Consider the following 19,337-nt stretch of genomic DNA (forward strand, 5'->3'; position numbering starts at 1 on the left):
GGAGAAAGAAAACTGTCGTTCTACGGATCGGAGCGTGGAATGTCAGATGCCTTAATCGGGCAGGTAGGTTAGAAAATTTAAAAAGGGAAATGGATAGGTTAAAGTTAGATTTAGTGGGAGTTAGTGAAGTTCGGTGGCAGCAGGAACAAGACTTTTGATCAGGTGAACACAGGATTATAAATACAAAATCAAATAGGGGTAATGCAGGAGTAGGTTTAATAATGAATAAAAAAATAGGAGTGCAGGTAAGCTACTACAAACACCATAGTGAACGCATTATTGTGGCCAAAATAGACACGAAGCCCACGCCAACTACAGTAGTACTAGTTTATATGCCAACTAGCTCTGCAGATGACGAAGAGATTGATGAAATGTATGATGAGATAAAAGAAATTATTCAGGTAGTGAAGGGAGACAAAAATTTAATAGTCATGGGTGACTGGAATTCGATAGTAGGAAAAGGAAGAGAAGGAAACTTAGAAGGTGAATATAGAATGGGGTAAGAAATTAAAGAGGAAACTGCCTGGCAGAATTTTGCACAGAGCATAACTTAATTGTAGGTAACACTTGGTTCAAGAATCATGAAAGAAAGTTGTATGCATGGAAGAAGCCTGGAGATACTAGAAGGTATCATGTAGATTATATAATGGTAAGACAGAGGTTTAGGAACCAGGTTTTAAATTGTAATACATTTCCAGGGGCATATGTGGACTCTGACAACAATCTATTGGTTATGGACTGTAGATTAAAAATGAAGAAACTGCAAAAACGTGGGAATTTAAGGAGATGGGACATGGATAAACTGACTAAACCAGAGGTTGTACAGAGTTTTAGGGAGAGCATAAGGGAACAATTGACAGGAATGGGGGAAAGAAATACAGTAGAAGAAGAATGGGTAGCTTTGAGGGATGGAGTAGTGAAGGCAGCAGAGGATCAAGTAGGTGAAAAGATGAGGGCTAGTAGAAATCCTTGGGTAACAGCAGAAATATTGAATTTAATTGATGAAAGGAGAAAATATAAAAATGCAGTAAATGAAGCAAGGAAAAAGGAATACAAACGTCTCAAAAATGAGATTGACAGGAAGTGCAAAATGGCTAAGCAGGGATGGCTAGAGGACAAATGTAAGGATGTAGAGGCTTATCTCACGAGAAATTAGATAGATACTGCCTACAGGAAAATTAAAGAGACCTTTGGAGAAAAGAGAGCCACTTGTATGAATATCAAGAGCTCAGATGGAAACCCTGTTCTAAGCAAAGAAGGGAAAGCAGAATGGTGGAAGTAGTATATAGAGGGTCTATACAAGCGTGATGTACTTGAGGATAATATTGTGGAAATGGAAGAGGATGTAGATGAAGGTGAAATGGGAGATATGATACTGCGTGAAGAGTTTGCCAGAGCACTGAAAGACCTAAGTCGAAACAAGGCCCCGGGAGTAGACAACGTTCCATTAGAACTACTGACAGCCTTGGGAGAGCCAGTGCTGACAAAATTCTACCATCTGGTGAGCATGATGTATGAGACAGGCAAAATACCCTCATACTTAAAGAAGAATATAAGAATTCCAATCCCAAAGAAGGCAGGTGTTGACAGATGTGAAAATTACCGAACTATCAGTTTAATAAGTCACAGCTGCAAAATACTAATGCGAATTCTTTACAGATGAATGGAAAAACTGGTAGAAGCTGACCTCCGGGAAGATCAGTTTGGATTCCGAAGAAATATTGGAACACGTAAGGCAATACTGTCTCTTCGACTTATTTTTGAAGATTGATTAGGGAAAGGCAAACCTACGTTTCTAGCATTTGTAGACTTAGAGAAAGCTTTTGACAATGTTGACAGCAATACTCTCTTTCAAATTCTGAAGGTGGCAGGGGTAAAATACAGGGAACTAAAGGCTATTTACAATTTGTACAGAAACCAGATGGCAGTTGTAAGAGTCGAGGGGCATGAAAGGGAAGCAGTGGTTGGGAAGGGAGTGAGACAGGGTTGTAGCCTCTCCCTGATGTTATTCATTCTGTATATTGAGTAAGCAGTAAAGGAAACAAAAGAAAAATTCGAAGTAAGTATTAAAATCCATGGAGAAGAAATAAAAACTATGAGGTTCGCCGATGACATTGCAATTCTATCAGAGGCAGCAAAGGACTTGGAAGAGCAGTTGAACGGAATGGACAGTGTCTTGCAAGGAGGATATAAGATGAACATAAACAAAAGCAAAATGAGGATAATGGAATGTAGCCAAATTAAGTTGGGTGATGCTGAGGGAATTAGATTAGGAAATGAGACATTTAAAGTAGGAAAGGAGATTTGCTATTTGGGGAGCAAAATAACTGATGGTCGAAGTAGAAAGGATATAATATGTAGACTGGCAATGGCAAGGAAAGCGTTTCTGAACAAGAGAAATTTGTTGACATCAAATATAGATTTAAGTGTCAGAAAGTTGTTTCCGAAAGTGTTTGTATGGGGTGTAGTCGTGTATGGAAGTGAAACAAGGACAATAAATAGTTTGGACAAGAAGAGAATAGAAGCTTTCAAAATGTGGTGCTACAGAAGAATGCTGAAGATTAGATGGGTAGATCACATAACTAATGAGGAGGTATTGAATAGAATTGGGGAGAGGAGGAGTTTGTGGCACAACTTGACTAGAAGAAGGGATCGGTTGGTAGGACATGTTCTGAGGCATCAAGGGATCATCAGTTTAGTATTGGAGGGCAGTGTGGAGGGTAAAAATCGTAGAAGGTGACCAAGAGATGAATACACTAAGCAGATTCAGAAGGATGTAGGTTGCAGTAGGTACTGGGAGATGAAGAAGCTTGCACAGGATAGAGTGAGAGCTGCATCAAACCAGTCTCAGGACTGAAGACCACAACAACAACAACTCCTTATGTTTTACAGTTTGCTATAAATACATCACGTTTGTTGAGTGAGTGAGTAAGAAATTCGGGAAGCTCAACAGGAAGAAATTGCTCAGTAGCCCCCTTGCACTTTTTTCTTAGGGGTATAATTATACATTATGTGATAATTATTTTAAAATTGGTAATCAGTTAAAGAACTGAGGTAAATGTGAAAAATAAATCGTGATGATTGGTCCTTTCTTAATTTGTATTACTCTTGAAGATACACCAGTTACATATGTGCTAGTAATGATTTAAATAACAGTGTAAATGATCAGTTTCCTAGGTCTGATATTCTTCTAAGTGGCTGATCTCCCAAAGTGTTAATCATTATTCTCTGAAATCACAGAAACAGAATTTATAATTGCATAATGAGAATATTTAAAAATTTTGTACATACATAGATACAATAACATTTTACATAATGTAATTCAAAAATAATTCAGTGTTCCAGAGCAAGATTAAGCTAAATTTTTATGTTGAGGTACGTCCTTGCCAATAAAATATTGTTTAAATGCTTCACACATTTCATATACTCTCCTTAAAGACTGATTAAAATGTAGCGTACATTTGTCAACATCTTTATCATCTTCTTTCTTGTACTGGTTAGTGTTGCTATCCACTCATAGAGACTTGCTCTCACTTATTCCTTCAGTATCGGTGACAATGCTGTGTAGTTGGAAACAATAGTATCAACATGTCCAGGATAAAATTGAATCTCTATCTTCAGATATCTCTTATCTGCTTACAAGGATTCCAAAGACACATTCAGTTGCTCATCTCTGTCTTCAGATATCTCTTATCTGCTTACAAGGATTCCAAAGACACATTCAGTTGCTCATCTGGCTCTGGACAGGAGGTAATTGAAGATTTCCTTTTCATGATTTATATTGTGTCCAATGTGATATGCCCTCATCAAGTATTCATTCAGAGGCTAGGCTATCCTTGATTGCCAAGCAGTATATGAAATGGAGAGTGCCTTCTGTTCCTGGCAATGGTTTGCTGAGTTGCTATTCAACACATTATTTTCCAGGTGGTGATAGACAGAAGTATCTGCAAAGACACTATTGTCACTCTGACTCCCATATGCTTGTATATTCACTGTTATAAATCTTTAGGTGACGTTTGCAATGCCTTGAAGGTAGATAGAGAAGTAGTGTTTGTCTTATGTGGATGCATTTGTCATGCACTTGGGAAAGTTCCCCCAACACCCGTAATCATTCACAATTTTGTAAAAATCTTCTGTAGTCTGAAAAGGCATGTGTTTTGTTTGCAGTTTCACGCAGATGGCTTCACATGTTTCATAAGAAATGCTTGTGATTGTATGTTGTGTTATTCTGAATGATAATGCCAATGATCTGAAGGCTATTCCTGTAGAAAGTAACCTGAAATAGAATTTTGTTTATGTCACTAAGTATCTTGGGTGAAAGTGCAGATGTGTTAAGAGGTGCAGTTATCATGAATGATACATTAATAATGTGTGCTGTGCTTCCATTGGCTGCCACTAACTTGACAAAACATTAACATCTCCACACAGAATCAATAAAGCCACAACACTTTTCTTCACCCATCTGCACTTTAGCTATCTCTTTTTATTGTGTTACCATTTTACAAATGTTTGTGTGAACAGTTTGATGAAAACTGGTTTATCATGTGTATGTATTTAGCTTCCAGAGTGAAAGCAAAATGGCAGAATTTAAGGTGCATACCAATGTGAACTTCTGAAAGATAATTTGTCAACAGGTTCACCATCATTGGGCAGTGATTCTAAACGGAAGTACTTCCACAAAATACACTTTTTAAAAGACACATATGCTTCAAAGCATCTTGTTGGAAATGTTTCAAAACCCCAGAGAACCGATGCAACACACTCAATGGTCGACGAGACAGATGTACGAGATGCATCGTATCATGAAGGAACACCACTGGAAGAGGATTCATTTTCGGAACAAGCTGATGATGAAAGAACCCACTGTTTAACTCCAGAAAAATGTATTACAGCACAAAAACTGCCAAAATTGGCAAAAAAAAATCGTCGAAAGAAAGGAGATCCAATTTACAATCTAATACAACTGGAGAAAACTAAGCTAGTATACCTAGAAGCTATGACTTCCAAGAATCAAAAGTGTGAAGACTATTTCTTTCTCATGAGTTTATTACCACATTTACGTGCAATACCACAGCACCTGAAATTAATCACTAGAAAGGAGTTGGAACGGGTCTTAATTGAAAACCTGGCTATGTATCAGCAACTCCCACACTCATTACGTGGTTCATCGCACCCTGCCACCTCGTCACCAACTCTGTCTGGCTCGGAACACATGAGCCGCATCAATATTTCTGATGTTTAGGAGTGCCAGAATTCAGGAACAGTACTTACCATATATCAAGTAGAAAATTCTGGCTCATACAGTGTCACCCATTTCTCAACTGTGGACCAATGAGGAATATCTAACTTGTACATTAAGAATTTGTTTGTAAATTTCTACATTGAGAAATCATTTGTAAATTGTAACTGTAATTAGATATGTTTAATAAAAATTGTTCTATTCCATTGTAATTTGAAATCTGTAATATTTTTTGTTTATTAAATGTGAGATATAATATGTTAACCTTAAGTGAATTAAAATTTATCATCTACAATTAACTGATTGCGTAAACTGACATTTGCAGATTATTTGTGAGCAAATTCAGTTAAATAGTTGTATTATGCTCATAATATTTAATCAGGTGTAGTGTAATATACTCTACTGAACACTACTCTACAAGTGATATAAAGCAACATTTACAGAGCAACATCTATTTTTTGGACTTGATATTAAATAGTGTGCATAAAAACAAGTTGTTCAAATACTTAAAGATATGTTATTGTATCATGTCCAAAAACGTGTTTGCATTAAAGAGAGCAATATCAACCTTTCCAAATATTAAATTTTCATTATTGTGTTCTCACATTGTTTTCTGAGGTTCTCTATTTACCTGTCTAGCCATCTGCATTCATTCAAGTCAAATAATTATTAACAAAATATCTTAATTTTCACAGCTGTCTCTGTCATGCACAGCATTATGCAAAACAACAAAGATTTTTACAGTACCTACAGAAAAATCTTGATCCAAGTTCAGAGGTCTTTGTAAAATCCACTATTTGTTGCTCAGTGTGCCAAGGCACATTTTACGTGCCTTCAAGCTCATGAAAGACGGTAACTGAAAATTCTGTTATAAGAAAGAAAGTTGCTACTCACCATATAGCGGAGATGCTGTGTCGCAGATAACCAGAACAAAAAGACTCTCACAATTAAAGCTTTTGGCCATTGGCCTTCATCAACAATAGACACACACACACACACACACACACACACACACAAACGCAACTCACACACACGACTGCAGTCTCAGGCAACTTGCCTGAGACTGCAGTTGTGTGTGTGAGTTGCGTTTGTGTGAATGTATGTGTGCGCGTATGTGTGTCTACATCTACATCCATACTCCGCAAGCCACCTGACGGTGTGTGGCGTAGGGTACCTTGAGTACCTCTATCGGTTCTCCCTTCTATTCCAGTCTCGTATTGCTCGTGAAAAGAAGGATTGTCGGTATGCCTCTGTGTGGGCTCTAATCTCTCTGATTTTATCCTCATGGTGTCTTCGCGAGATATACGTATGAGGGAGCAATATACTGCTTGACTCCTCAGTGGAGGTATGTTCTCGAAACTTCAGCAATAGCCCGTACCGAGCTACTGCAGAGTCTTCCACTGGAGTTTATCTGTCATCTCCATAATGCTTTTGTGATTGCTAAATGATCCTGTAACGAAGCGCGCTGCTCTCCGTTGGATCTTCTCTATCTCTTCTATCAACCCTATCTGGTACGGATCTCACACTGCTGAGCAGTATTCAAGCAATGGGCAAACAAGCGTACTGTAACCTACTTCCTTTGTTTTCGGATTGCATTTCCTTAGGATTCTTCCAATGAATCTCAGTCTGGCATCTGCTTTACCGACAATCAACTTCATATGATCATTCCATTTTAAATCACTCCTGATGTGTACTCCCAGATAATTTATGGAATTAACTGCTTTCAGTTGCTGACCTGCTATATTGTAGCTAAATGATATGGGATCTTTCTTTCTATGTATTTGCAGCACATTACACTTGTCTACATTGAGATTCAACTGCCATTCCCTGCACCATGCGTCAATTCACTGCAGATCCTCCTGCATTTCAGTACAATTTTCCATTGTTACAACCTCTCGATACACCACAGCATCATCCGCACAAAGCCTCAGTGAACTTCTGATGTCATCCACAAGGTCATTTATGTATATTGTGAATAGCAACGGTCCTACGACACTCCCCTGCAGCACACCTGAAATCACTCTTACTTCGGAAGACTTCTCTCCATTGAGAATGACATGCTGCGTTCTGTTATCTAGGAACTCTTCAATCCAATCACACAATTGGTCTGATAGTCCATATGCTCTTACTTTGTTCATTAAACGACTGTGGGGAACTGTATCGAACGCCTTGTGGAAATCAAGAAACACGGCATCTACCTGGGAACCCGTGTCTATGGCCCTCTGAGTCTCGTGGACGAATAGTGCGAGCTGGGTTTCACACGATCGTCTTTTTCGAAACCCATGCTGATTCCTACAGAGTAGATTTCTAGTTTCCAGAAAAGTCATAATACTCTAACATAATACGTGTTCCAAAATTCTACAACTGGTCAACGTTAGAGATATAGGTCTATAGTTCTGCACATCTGTTCGACGTCCCTTTTTGAAAACGGGGATGACCTGTGCCCTTTTCCAATCCTTTGGAACGCTACGCTCTACTAGAGACCTACGGTACACTGCTGCAAGAAGGGGGGGCAAGTTCCATCACGTACTCTGTGTAAAATAGAACTGGTATCCGATCAGGTCCAGCGGCCTTTCCTCTTTTGAGCAATTTTAATTGTTTCTCTATCCCTCTGTCGTCTATTTCGATATCTACCATTTTGTCGTCTGTGCGGCAATCTAGAGAAGGAACTACAGTGCAGTCTTCCTCTGTGAAACAGCTTTGGAAAAAGACATTTAGTATTTCGGCCTGTAGTCTGTCATCCTCTGTTTCAGTACCATTTTGGTCACAGAGTGTCTGGACATTTTGTTTTGATCCTCCTACTGCTTTGACAAAGGCCAATGGCCAAAAGCTTTAATTGTGAGAGTCTTTTTGTTGTGCCTATCTGTGACTCAGCATCTCCGCTATATGGTGAGTAGCAACTTTCCTTCTTATGAATATTGTTACATTCCATTCTGGATTTTCCATTGTTTGCTTTTAATTGAAAATTACCTTTTCCACCGTCAGCATATCCCTACATATTGTTGAGTAAGGTGCCTGTGCAGTGCAAAAGCCTCATACTCGTGGAAAAAAGTTATCTCGTGGCATGTTGTATCAGGAAGACATTTCTCTTCAGGAATGTCCAGTTTTTTATTCACTGGTGATTTCCACTTGGAACTTGGCTTTGAATATGTTTGAGTGACAATCTTTTCCATAACTTTCAATACTGACATATATGAACTGATGATCTGAATCTGCCACTGCCGTCAACACTATGGACAAATATCCTTTGTAGTTGGAATACATCAAATTTGACAGGTTCACAGTTCGAATACATTTATTGTCAATAGCTCGAGTGCAATGTGGAAAATTTTTTTCCAGTAAGAAATAATTGTGAGAAATTGTTTTGTGCAAGTCTTCCTTTAAACCAGGCTAAGTTTATGGACAATAATTACAAATTTTGAAGAAAGGAGCTGGTGGATGACCTACAAAAGACGGCATGTCAATCCGTAATGAACAGTCTGTAGATGCTCATTGTGGCACTGACTCTCACAGAGAGGAAGATGATGAATTCAAGAAAAAAAAAAAAAAAAACTGAAAAGAAGATAAAATTGTAAAACAGATCCTGTGGAACTGGAGGTGATCAACCTTTTTAAACAAAAAGCAGATCATCAGTATGTATCTTTTTTCAGAGGCATTATTCCATCTTTAGAGATATTTGACAATAATGAGGTAGTGAAATTTCATCTAAGTGTGCTTCAGACCATGGAAAATGTTACAAACGAAGAAGGGTATCAAGAAGTATTAGTGAAGCTGTAAGTGATTCGCAGCTTGGAAGGAAACCAACTTCTACTTCTGTTCATACTTCCTACCAGCTACTTCAGCTTTCCAACAACACTACCAATGAACAGATGTCTACAGCAGTTGGAATCCCTCAATACTGCAGCATTGTAGGGTTGCAGCATTCATGACCAAGTTGCAATCCACCAAAGTCGCAAGACATTTCGGAAAATTCATATGCTTGTTACAATTTTGCTAATCGACAAATGGTACATTTTGTTTGAAATTTTGTAGTTTTGTGATTCCTTCTTTAACAGTATTAAATATAAATAAATGAACAAATCGCTTTTGAAATTTTTGAATTGTAGTTTTCTTTATTCCTCTGTTCCTGCAGTTGTTACCTAATGAATTATGATGTTCCAAGTGCCCATGTAGTTCATCGAATGCTGATATACTTGTTCAAAAGTACTGGAATTATTTCTCAGAATCACTATAGAGATCTGGAAATAGGCTGTGAAACACCACACATTTACTACTTTTTAAATTAATTAGTTGAATTCACTGTGTTTTGTTTCTCCTTCTTTATCTTGAATGACATAAATTAAAAATCATGCTAGCATCTGTTCATGTTCCATTTTGCTGGGACTATGGTGAAATGTGGGAGGAATAAAATGAAGGGAGCTATCATGCCTTGCCATACCATGCACTTCTGTATTTAGAAAAAATAATTTTGAAGAAAAGTGGAATCTTCATATTGTCATCCAGAAAAGTTAAATATTCACTGAAATCCTTATAAAAATGCAAATTTTGTGGAAAGATATGTTTTAGAATGAAACATTAAGCATGTATTGGGTGCTATACAAATTCAGGGTATCAAACACATCAATTGTTTCCCCTGAGGCAGTTACATTTCACTCAAATCTTATCCTTAATTTTTTATTTGTATTGTTTGTCATTGTTATTTTGTAGATGCATTTATTTTTGTTGTGAGAAAAATTTGCTTGGAAAAATTTTATATTTGAATCAAATAGTAGGTCAATTGAGAAGTTTCAAACATGCCAGTATAGAAAAAATTTGTCTGAAATGCTAACAGATAGGAAAGCAACTGATCTAGAACTTCACATACAAGGGATGAGTATAGTAAAAGCAGGAATTGCCCTCATCCTCTGCAGCTTGCTCATAATGACTTCCTTTCTGTTGACAGGTGAAAAGCCATTTGTGTGCACACAGTGTGGGAATCGGTTCCGCAACAAGCACAATCTGACAGTGCATATTCGGCTGCACACTGGAGAACTACCGCACGAATGCAAAATATGTGGCAAGCGTTTCCGTATCAAGTGCTCGCTTACTGTTCATATGCTGGAACATGCTGGTGAAACGCCCTACAAGTGTGCCGTTTGCAACAAAGGGTTAGTTAACTCAGCAATGGCCTCGCTCTTTACTTCATCGTGTCGCTCATTTGGTGTGTTTCATACAAAGCTTTCCTAAGCCTGAACTGTGTTAGTGACGACATAATTTACCTATTAGCAATATTTATTTCATAAATACTGTGAAGTAAGAGTGAGTCCTATACAGAGCCAAAATATAAATAGATTGTTTGATAAATGTGATGAAAATTGAGGTGAACCTTTCTTTTAGAACTAAAAAAAAACTTTATAACTGAATATAATCTCCATCCATGACTGTGCATTTGATCCAGTTCAAACAACATGTAAGTGTTACAGAGGAGGTTTAGGAACTCAAATGAGACTTCCTGGTTTGTCATGAGTCAGTGCAATCATAAAAACACATTTATCAAACAGAATGAAAAAAAAAAAAGAAATCTAGCAGCCCGCCTCTGAATCGCTTTGATGTCTTCCTTCAATCCAGCCTGGTACAAATCCAAAAGACTCGATCAGTACTCAAGAATAGGTCACACCATGGTCTTATGTGCAATCTCATTTGCACGTGAACAATTCTTTCCTAAAATTCTCCCAATAAACCGAAGTCGACCATTCTCCTTCCCTACAACAGTTCCCATATACTTGTTCCATCTCGTATCGCATTGCAACATTATGCCCAGATATGTAAATGACTTGACTGTGTCAAGCAGGACACTAGAAATACTGTATCTGAACATTATAGGTTTGACCCTCTTACTTAACCACATTAACTTAAAAGTTTTCTACATTTAGGGCTAGCTGCCATTCATCACAAGTAGAAATTTTGTCTAAGTCATCTTGTATCTCCTTGCAGTCAGTAAACTTCAACACCTTACCATACATCGTGGCATTACCAGCAGACAGCTGCAGCTTGATGCCCATCCTGTCCACCAAATCATTTGTGTGTATAGAGAACAGCAGCAGTCCTATCGCACTTCCCTGGGACATTCCTGATGATAACCTTGTCTCTGATGAACACTCGTCGTCGAGGACAACATACTGAGTTCTCTTAGTTACGAAGTCTTCGAGCCACTCATGTATCTGCGAACTTATTCCGGTTGCTAGTACCTTCGTTAACAGCCTGCAATGAGCCATTGTGTCAAATGCTTTCTGGAAATCTAGAAATATGGACTCTGTCTGTTGCCCTTCATCCATAGTTACAGTATATCATGTGAGAAAAGGGCAAGCTGTGTTTCGCACGAGCAATGCTTTCTAAAATGGTACTGATTCATGGACATAAGCTTCTCAGTCTCAAGAAAATTTATTATATTCAAACTGAGAATATGTTCAAGGATTCTGCAGCAAACGGAAGTTAGAAATATTGGTCTGTAATTTTGCGGGTCCACTCTTTTACCCTTCTTATTTACTGGAGTCACTGCACCTTTTTCCAGTTGCTTGGGACTTCACGCTGGGCTTGAGATTCGTGATAAATGCAACCTAGGTAAGGGGCCAAAGCCATAGGGCACTCTTTGTAAAATCAAACTGGGATTCCTTCCTGACCTGGTGATTTATTTATTTTCGAGTATTTCAATTGTTTCTCTGTGCCAGGGGTGTGTATTACTGTCGTCCATACGGCAGGCTGTCCAATGGTTCAAATGACGGTACGTTTGTACAGTTCTCCTATATGAATGATTTCAAGAAGGGGAATTTCGGAACTTGCCATGTGGTTGTAAGAAATTTTTGCAGTAATGTTTTATCTTAATGTGAGGTGTGTTAAGTGTTATTTATACATGGTGGTATATGCAGACTATATAGTGCTTTTCCATGTTGGTTTTACAGGTGGTTGACAATGGCAAGTAGTCGAAATTGGCTAATCACACGATTAAATAAAAATTGCATTACAGTCTACTATGGACCATGTTTACATTTATTAAACATATGGAGGCTATGGATCCCCACAAATACAAAATTTTAAAACTACAGCTTTCGTTGTGCTATTTTCAACTACCACACCACACTGGTCAACAAGGGACTGTATGGAAGCCTTAGACCCACTTAGCGATGTTACATAAGACCATAATTTCCTCGTGTTCTCCGGATCTTTTGCTAAGGTGTGACAGTGATAGTTGTTGTATGCCTATTTGTAGGTACAAGGTCAAAAATGTGGGCTGCCGAGCTAACTGCTCAAGACAGTTTTCTGAAAACAGACCTACGAATCTCTACTAACTTTTGCTTGTCATCATCTGTGTTTCCCATTTCAGACTGATAGTGCAACAGCCTCTGCTTCATCAGCATCCTCCAAATTTCATTATTAAACCATGGCGGGTCTTTTCCATCCTTTAACCACTTACTAGGCACATAACTCTCCAGATTAAGATTTACAATCTGCTTAAACTTTACCCACAATTCCTCTACACCCATCTTACTGGAACTAAGTGATGTGAATTCATTGTCTAAGTGAGATACTAAAAACTGCTTATCTGCTCTGTCTAGCAGAAACACTTTCCTAGCCTTCTTGACTGATTTATTAGCTTTTGTAATCAAAGCTGCTATAATGACATCCAGATCACTAATCCCTGTTTCTATATTGACATTGTCAATAAGGTTCGGCCTATTTGTAACTACAAGGCCTAAAATATTTTCATTGTGTGTGGGCTGCTGAGCTAACTGCTCAAGACAGTTTTCAGAAAACATGTTCAAAAGCATTTCTCATGAATGTCTGTCTGTAACCCTCACAGTGAATCCAAAGACATCCCAGTCTGTACTCAGTAGGTTAAAGTTGCTTCCAACTAGTATTGCAATACCTGCGTATTTAGGTGCTATTGACTGTTGACTTTCTTTGAATGACAGAATCGGGTGACCGATAAAAACTTAATTTCACCTACACATGCGACAAGATAACTTCACTGTCACACTTAACTTCAACGTCATCTGTAGCCATTACCTCACCAGCTGACAAAACTCTATTTTCCTTCTTTGGAACACAATTTCACCAACTTTTTCCCATTTTCTTTTTACTGCTGTTTTGACTCTGATGTGTAATGATGGATCCAGTTTCTGTTCAGTGTACCTAATCAGTGTCAAAAAGTAAGAACAAAAAGGGAGATATTACTTATGTGTTTAGCAGAACAGTGGTGACAGTATTTGCTGTGAGCTGTGCAAATGCATGGGGTGTGTTGGCAGCTGGTGTAAGTAGTCAGTGAGAGAGAGAGCAAATAGATGACGTGTTTTATAACAATGACACAAAGCAATTGTATCAGGTGCTGTCATAAATACAAAGATGAAACATACAGTGTATTTGAAAAATTAGGTTGGTGCATAAGTTTGTAGAGTTTTTGTTTTGCATGTTGGTATTAAGGTTGCTATAGGTTTATTTATCAATTGTCATTTTTTATTTGTAGTTCACTCTTGCTATTTGAGTTTACATATTGTCATTTTGTCATTTGGTGATAGTGAGTGGAGCTGTGGATGTTACAAAACGGAGTGGCAAGTGGAGAAATCAGAACATTTCCGACACATTCTTCTGTTTGAGTTCAGTAGAGCGTGACAGCAGCGCAGGCAGCCAGAAACATTTGCACTGTTTATGGGAAATAAATCCATTTGACAAAACACGGCAAGTAAATTGTTTTCTTGTTTTAAGGAGGAACATATTGACATTAGTGATTTTCCACAGTCAGGAAGACATTAGAGTTTGATGAAGATTGTTTAAACGCATTAATCCACAATGTTTCACATCAGTGTATATGAGAACTGGCAGATGTGATACACTGTGATGGTTCCACCATTGTATGACATTTGCATGCATTGGGGAAGGTTCAAAAATCTGGTGTATGGGTACCGCATGCTCTAAGCCAAAATCACAAAAACAGTGGGTGGCTATGTTCACATCTCTTCTTGCTCATCATCAATTGTCTCGTGTACAACACTGACCATTCCTGTCCTGTATTGTTGCTGGTACTGAGAAATGGTGTCATTATGCTAACATGAGGAGAAGAAAGCAATGGTTGAGCCCAAACAAATCAGTAACTCCGTGTACAAAAACCTGTGTGCATCCACAAAAGATAATGTTATGCATCTGGTGGAACAGCGACAGTATGGTGTACTACAAATTGCTCCCCCGAGGTGTAACAATCACTGCTGATATTTATTGTCGACAACTGAGATGTCTTGCAGACGCAATCAGAGAACAACGATCACGAAGACTGTGTAAAGCGTTGCTACTCCATGATTATGCCTGCCCACATTCTTCTAGACTGACAGAAAACACTATACAGAAGAGGTTGGGAAGTCATTCCATACCCACCTTATTCACCTGATCTTGCACCCTCAGATTTTACTTTGCCCACACTCTACTGAACAGCCTTCAAGGAATTTCCTTTCTGGCTGAAAATGCAATCTGAATATGGCTCGAGGAGATCGTCGCCTCAATACTACACGATTTCTACAGTCGCAGAATCAAAAAGTTGTCCCACCATTAATGACAGACTGTTTTAAATAGCAAAGGAGAATATATTATTGATAATCAAAGTCTCTATTGTGTGTATCTGTTGTGTTTATTAAAGTTGTGGAAAAACTCTACAAATTTATGCACCAATCCAATACAAAAGTTATAGAAATCATCACTGTGATAACAATAAATTGGTGGCACAATACATGCAGCAAAACTATCTGTGTAAAGTGAGACATATGTAGCCAGTGATGTGTTGTTTTCTCAGTAACTAATTCAAATGCTCAGTAATATATTTGAGTGTCTTGTCATAAAGTCACATTCATTGGCTTTGCCAACTGTCAGACAAACTACCATCTTTCAGTATAACTATATGAAATGGATAGCTGCTATTCACCACATAGCAGAGATGCTGAGTCACAGATAGGCACAACAAAAAGAACTCAGAAAATGAGCTTGGCCCTGTGGCTCAGCATCTCGGCTATATGGTGAGTAGCAACTATCCTTTTAATATCATTGCATTCCATCCTGTATTTTCCACTGTTGAATCTTTCAATCTAACCTAGACCTATGGCTAAGTCTGTAAATGCAACCTTCATTCAAGAAATAGGTTCTTGGCATATTGCATTCATTTGCCTCGCTAACTCACAACCAAACTATTAATATTCAAACTAACCTAGACCATGGGTTAGTCTACAAACCAGTCTGACACCACAAACATTATTCCATACAATTAGGAAAAACATGATAGTTGTGGCAGCAAATATTGAAGGATACTGCAAATAGTGAGCCAAAAGCATTGGACAGTTTCAATTTTGGCATTCGAGATACTTGCATCTTTTGTCACCACTCATTAATTATCTAAAATATCTTCTCTTTGGCTGTACAAAACTGATGCTTTGGTGCTCTATGTGCTGTACAGGAAAAGTTCCCAGGCTGTCACTTCATCTAATCTACAATTTAGCTGCACCAAAAGTCCTGTGGACTGAGATTAAACATTGTCAAATACAGCAATGAAACATCGTTCCAGGTGCCAGGTGTTTCTCCAGTCAACAGACACCATCCATCGCAAATATTACTTCTTAGTTTCGAGTATTTTTGACGGAATAATGTAGTAAATGGTCTTTAGTCTTGGTGTGGCATACCCATGGACAGAGGTCAGCACGGAGAAAAATGCTGTCTGCATTCGCAAGACCCGTATCTGCAGATATTAAAGTTTCACAAAGCAATTGAACCCACCACTGTTCTGACAAAAGGCTTGGGCCTGGTCTGAATTTTTGTCTACTGAAGTTTGCACTCAGCTTTGATGTGAATTAATGCTGTAAGTATATTTCAATGACTGTTATATCAAATCTAAACTTTTTTTTTTTTTTTCATGCAAGAGTAGCACAAGCACATTTGCTCCTTAGTTATGTAGAAAGCTATTGTATGAGGAGAAATTTCATAACTGATTTTTACCATTTTATCCGCAGGCCTTGTAATTTAGATAACCATAGTGTAGTACATCATGGCGTACTGTACTCTCAATACAGCCAGAAAGCTATACTGAAGCAGATTTTGAAATTTTTTCTGTGGATCATTTCCGCTGCAAGGGGAAGGCAAATGAAGTCATGGCCCATTTGTCACACGATGTGTAGTGTTATATGTTAGTCACACTTACATCAATTACCACAATGCTAAATTATGTTGATGAGTTACTCTTCTCACTGTAACAAGCACTGCATTGCATACTTATAAATATACTTAACACAGAAGTTGACAGCTTGTATTAGAAGGCCCTACTTATCACATTGTGGTTGCTTTTTTTAGTTGTGTTATTGTACTTTGTTACTGCACAAGAAACAGGAATTAACTAGATTTAAGGCAGCTTCTTATAGGACAGAAACAGAATGCACATTTAAAAGTGGAAAACCCAAAAAAATAATGTGTCACCATCTTCAACCCTTGCAGATGTTAACAACACATATATCCTTATCTGGGGCACTGCACTATACAGCATTTATTATTGCAGATATCCACGGTTAATCCATGGGTACCTGCAAACGCGCATGCTATTATCTGCAAGGTAACTATTTCTGTAGATATCCACACTCGCATAGATCTCTACCCATGGACTACATCGAACTCATCTCTGAACTATCCAGTAGTCAAAAACTTGATATGACTATGCTTAATACCAGCAGAAAACTACAAAAACATCCTCCCTCTTTTTCATATTCTGCAACAGCTGTGACCACTTCATATAGCTGTTAACTGCTTACTGTCTGATGCAATTGCTTCAGACTTTGTTTACAACTAAAAGAATCACCCTTAACAATAATAGTGGTGTTTGACAAGTTAATGAAAAGAATGCTCCTATAATGGACATTACATTTAATAAATGAGTTTTTGCTTTAAATGATGATTTATTAAATCTATAAATTTCAAATCAGAGTATTGCGACCATTCCTACATTTCTGTGAATAATACTGTTTAGATTATTTAATGATTTTTTTTAAATTATTATTTATTACTTTACTTCAGGACATGTTTTGGTTACTGCGTTATCAGACTGAAACTTATTAGGTTAATTAATAAAATTAGGTTAGTTTCAAAGTTAATAGCTTGGTTGCGAGTTAGTGAGGCCAGTGAATGCAGTATGCCGAGAAACTATTTCGTGAATGAAGTTTGTGGTTACAGACTTCTTTAAGACATAGCCCAAGATCTAGATTAGACTGAAAGATTATAGTTTGGTTGAGAGTTGGCTACGCCAGTGAATGTGTGTGTGTGTGTGTGTGTGTGTGTGTGTGTGTGTGTGTGTGTGTGTGTGAGAGAGAGAGAGAGAGAGAGAGAGAGAGAGAGAGAGAGAGAGAGAGAGAGAGGGAAGGAGGGAGGGAGGGAGAGATGAATTTTTGTTTGTTTTCTAAGAATGCTGACAATTTACCATTACTATCTTGCAGGTTCAAAACAAAAAGGTGTGCAAAAGTGCACATGCGCAGCACTCACACGGGAGAACGGCCCTTTGTGTGCCACCTTTGTGGGAAGCGCTTTGCGTGGTGTGGTGAGCTTAACAAGCACATAAAGATACAACACACAGGTGTCATTCCGCCCAGGCCATACAGGTGCAGGAAGTGTTTCACCAAGTTCAGGTCAGTCCCACTAACATGCTAAAATTACATTATGTAGTTTTTGTAACTCTGCAAGTTGTTTTGAGTAGCTGTCTATTTGCTGTTCTGTTGTGAACATATGAGGTGATATCCAAAAGTTTGTGAAATTTGCATTTTATACACATAAATGATCCCAAGTACACTGAAATGCTACTAGGTGTCATGATGAAAATGAAATTGAAGGGACAGACATTTGATACAGTGGAGGAGATTCAAGCAGAATCACGAAGGTGCTGAACACCCTAATAAAGAAAGCCATTTCGAAAGTGGCAGAAACATTGGGATCAGTGTATTCACTCACAAGGGAACTTCTTTGAAGGTGATGGTGCAGGATAAGATGTAGGTAAGACATAATAATTATAATTAATATATTTTTGGAACTTTTGGATGCCACCTCATACTTGGATCATTTCCATTTGTATTCACACTATTGAATAATAATATTCTGTGGGATGATTGTTAAGTCAGATATAGCAATACTGAGTGGAAATCTCTTACAAACATTAATCATACATACATTTCTGAAATAAGACATGACTGTGGAAATTTTGCGGTGCCTCAGTCATTGATAAATTATTTGATGACCAATCCTATGGTAGAGGCATCATTAGGGACATTGAAATTGTAACACTGGCATCTTAGTACATGAACTCTTTAAATGTCATATGCAGGACATAATTAAGTTATCAATGAACAGATCAATGATAAAACACAGCAGCTCTTAAAGGAAGTACTGAAAAATACAAAGTCTAAAATAAAACAAAGCATAAATTATGGAAATACCAGAATAACACAAAAATTTAAGTATGTGGAAGTCATTCAGTGAAATGGATGGGAAATGAAGCACTCACAGCAAGATTATCAGAGATGGACTTAACACTTCTCTTTTTAAAAGATATTGTTAATGAAAAATCATTGTTTTCAAATGCAAAAACTGAACATTAAGGACATTAATTTGGTACCAATGCACTTATGCATGAGAAACACTACGTTTGGGACCAATGAAACAAAATGAAGAAACCAGGGAAAAGGAAAGGAAGATTGTGAGGAAGGTCTTATGAAATAGAACAACATTAGAAATATTCAAATAAAAAAAGTTACGTAGAAGTATACAGTCACATGGAAAAAATTACAAACAAGATTAGGATAAGAGGGGTAATGTCCTTTATATGCATCCAAAGAAAAAGTCCTAGCAGACTGACAAGAAAAAAAGTTGTGCAGCATTTTGTAAATTAAAGACAGGCCCAATTGGGGCAGGAAAATGCATGAAGACATTGAAGAAATTGACATAAATAAGCAAGAAATGAAAGATAGCAAAATATAAAAACAAAATTAAGAGATGGAAAGCTTTCAAAGAAAAAACTGAGGGAAAAATGGACAGCAGGAGAGAGCAAGAGAAAAGCAAA

General features: G+C 37.8%; 2 protein-coding genes across 4 annotated transcripts in view; one reads left to right on the top strand and one right to left on the bottom strand.

Annotated features, from left to right (window-relative positions):
- Positions 1 to 19,337, top strand: part of LOC126106302 (gastrula zinc finger protein XlCGF57.1-like) — a 105,577-nt gene that overhangs the window by 76,828 nt on the left and 9,412 nt on the right. For all 3 annotated transcript variants that reach the window (XM_049912522.1, XM_049912521.1, XM_049912520.1), the window contains exons 8-9: positions 10,182 to 10,386; positions 17,725 to 17,913. In XM_049912522.1, coding sequence (XP_049768479.1) covers positions 10,182 to 10,386; positions 17,725 to 17,913 — 394 coding nt within the window. The remainder of the gene's footprint in view (positions 1 to 10,181; positions 10,387 to 17,724; positions 17,914 to 19,337) is intronic.
- LOC126106303 (U11/U12 small nuclear ribonucleoprotein 35 kDa protein-like) overlaps positions 3,091 to 19,337 on the bottom strand; it is a 90,908-nt gene continuing 74,661 nt past the window's right edge. The window contains exon 6 of the mRNA XM_049912525.1: positions 3,091 to 3,228. The gene's annotated coding sequence lies outside the window, so the exon portion shown is untranslated. The remainder of the gene's footprint in view (positions 3,229 to 19,337) is intronic.

Source organism: Schistocerca cancellata, chromosome 10 (genome assembly GCF_023864275.1).
Source record: "Schistocerca cancellata isolate TAMUIC-IGC-003103 chromosome 10, iqSchCanc2.1, whole genome shotgun sequence".
Taxonomy (NCBI): domain Eukaryota; kingdom Metazoa; phylum Arthropoda; class Insecta; order Orthoptera; family Acrididae; genus Schistocerca; species Schistocerca cancellata.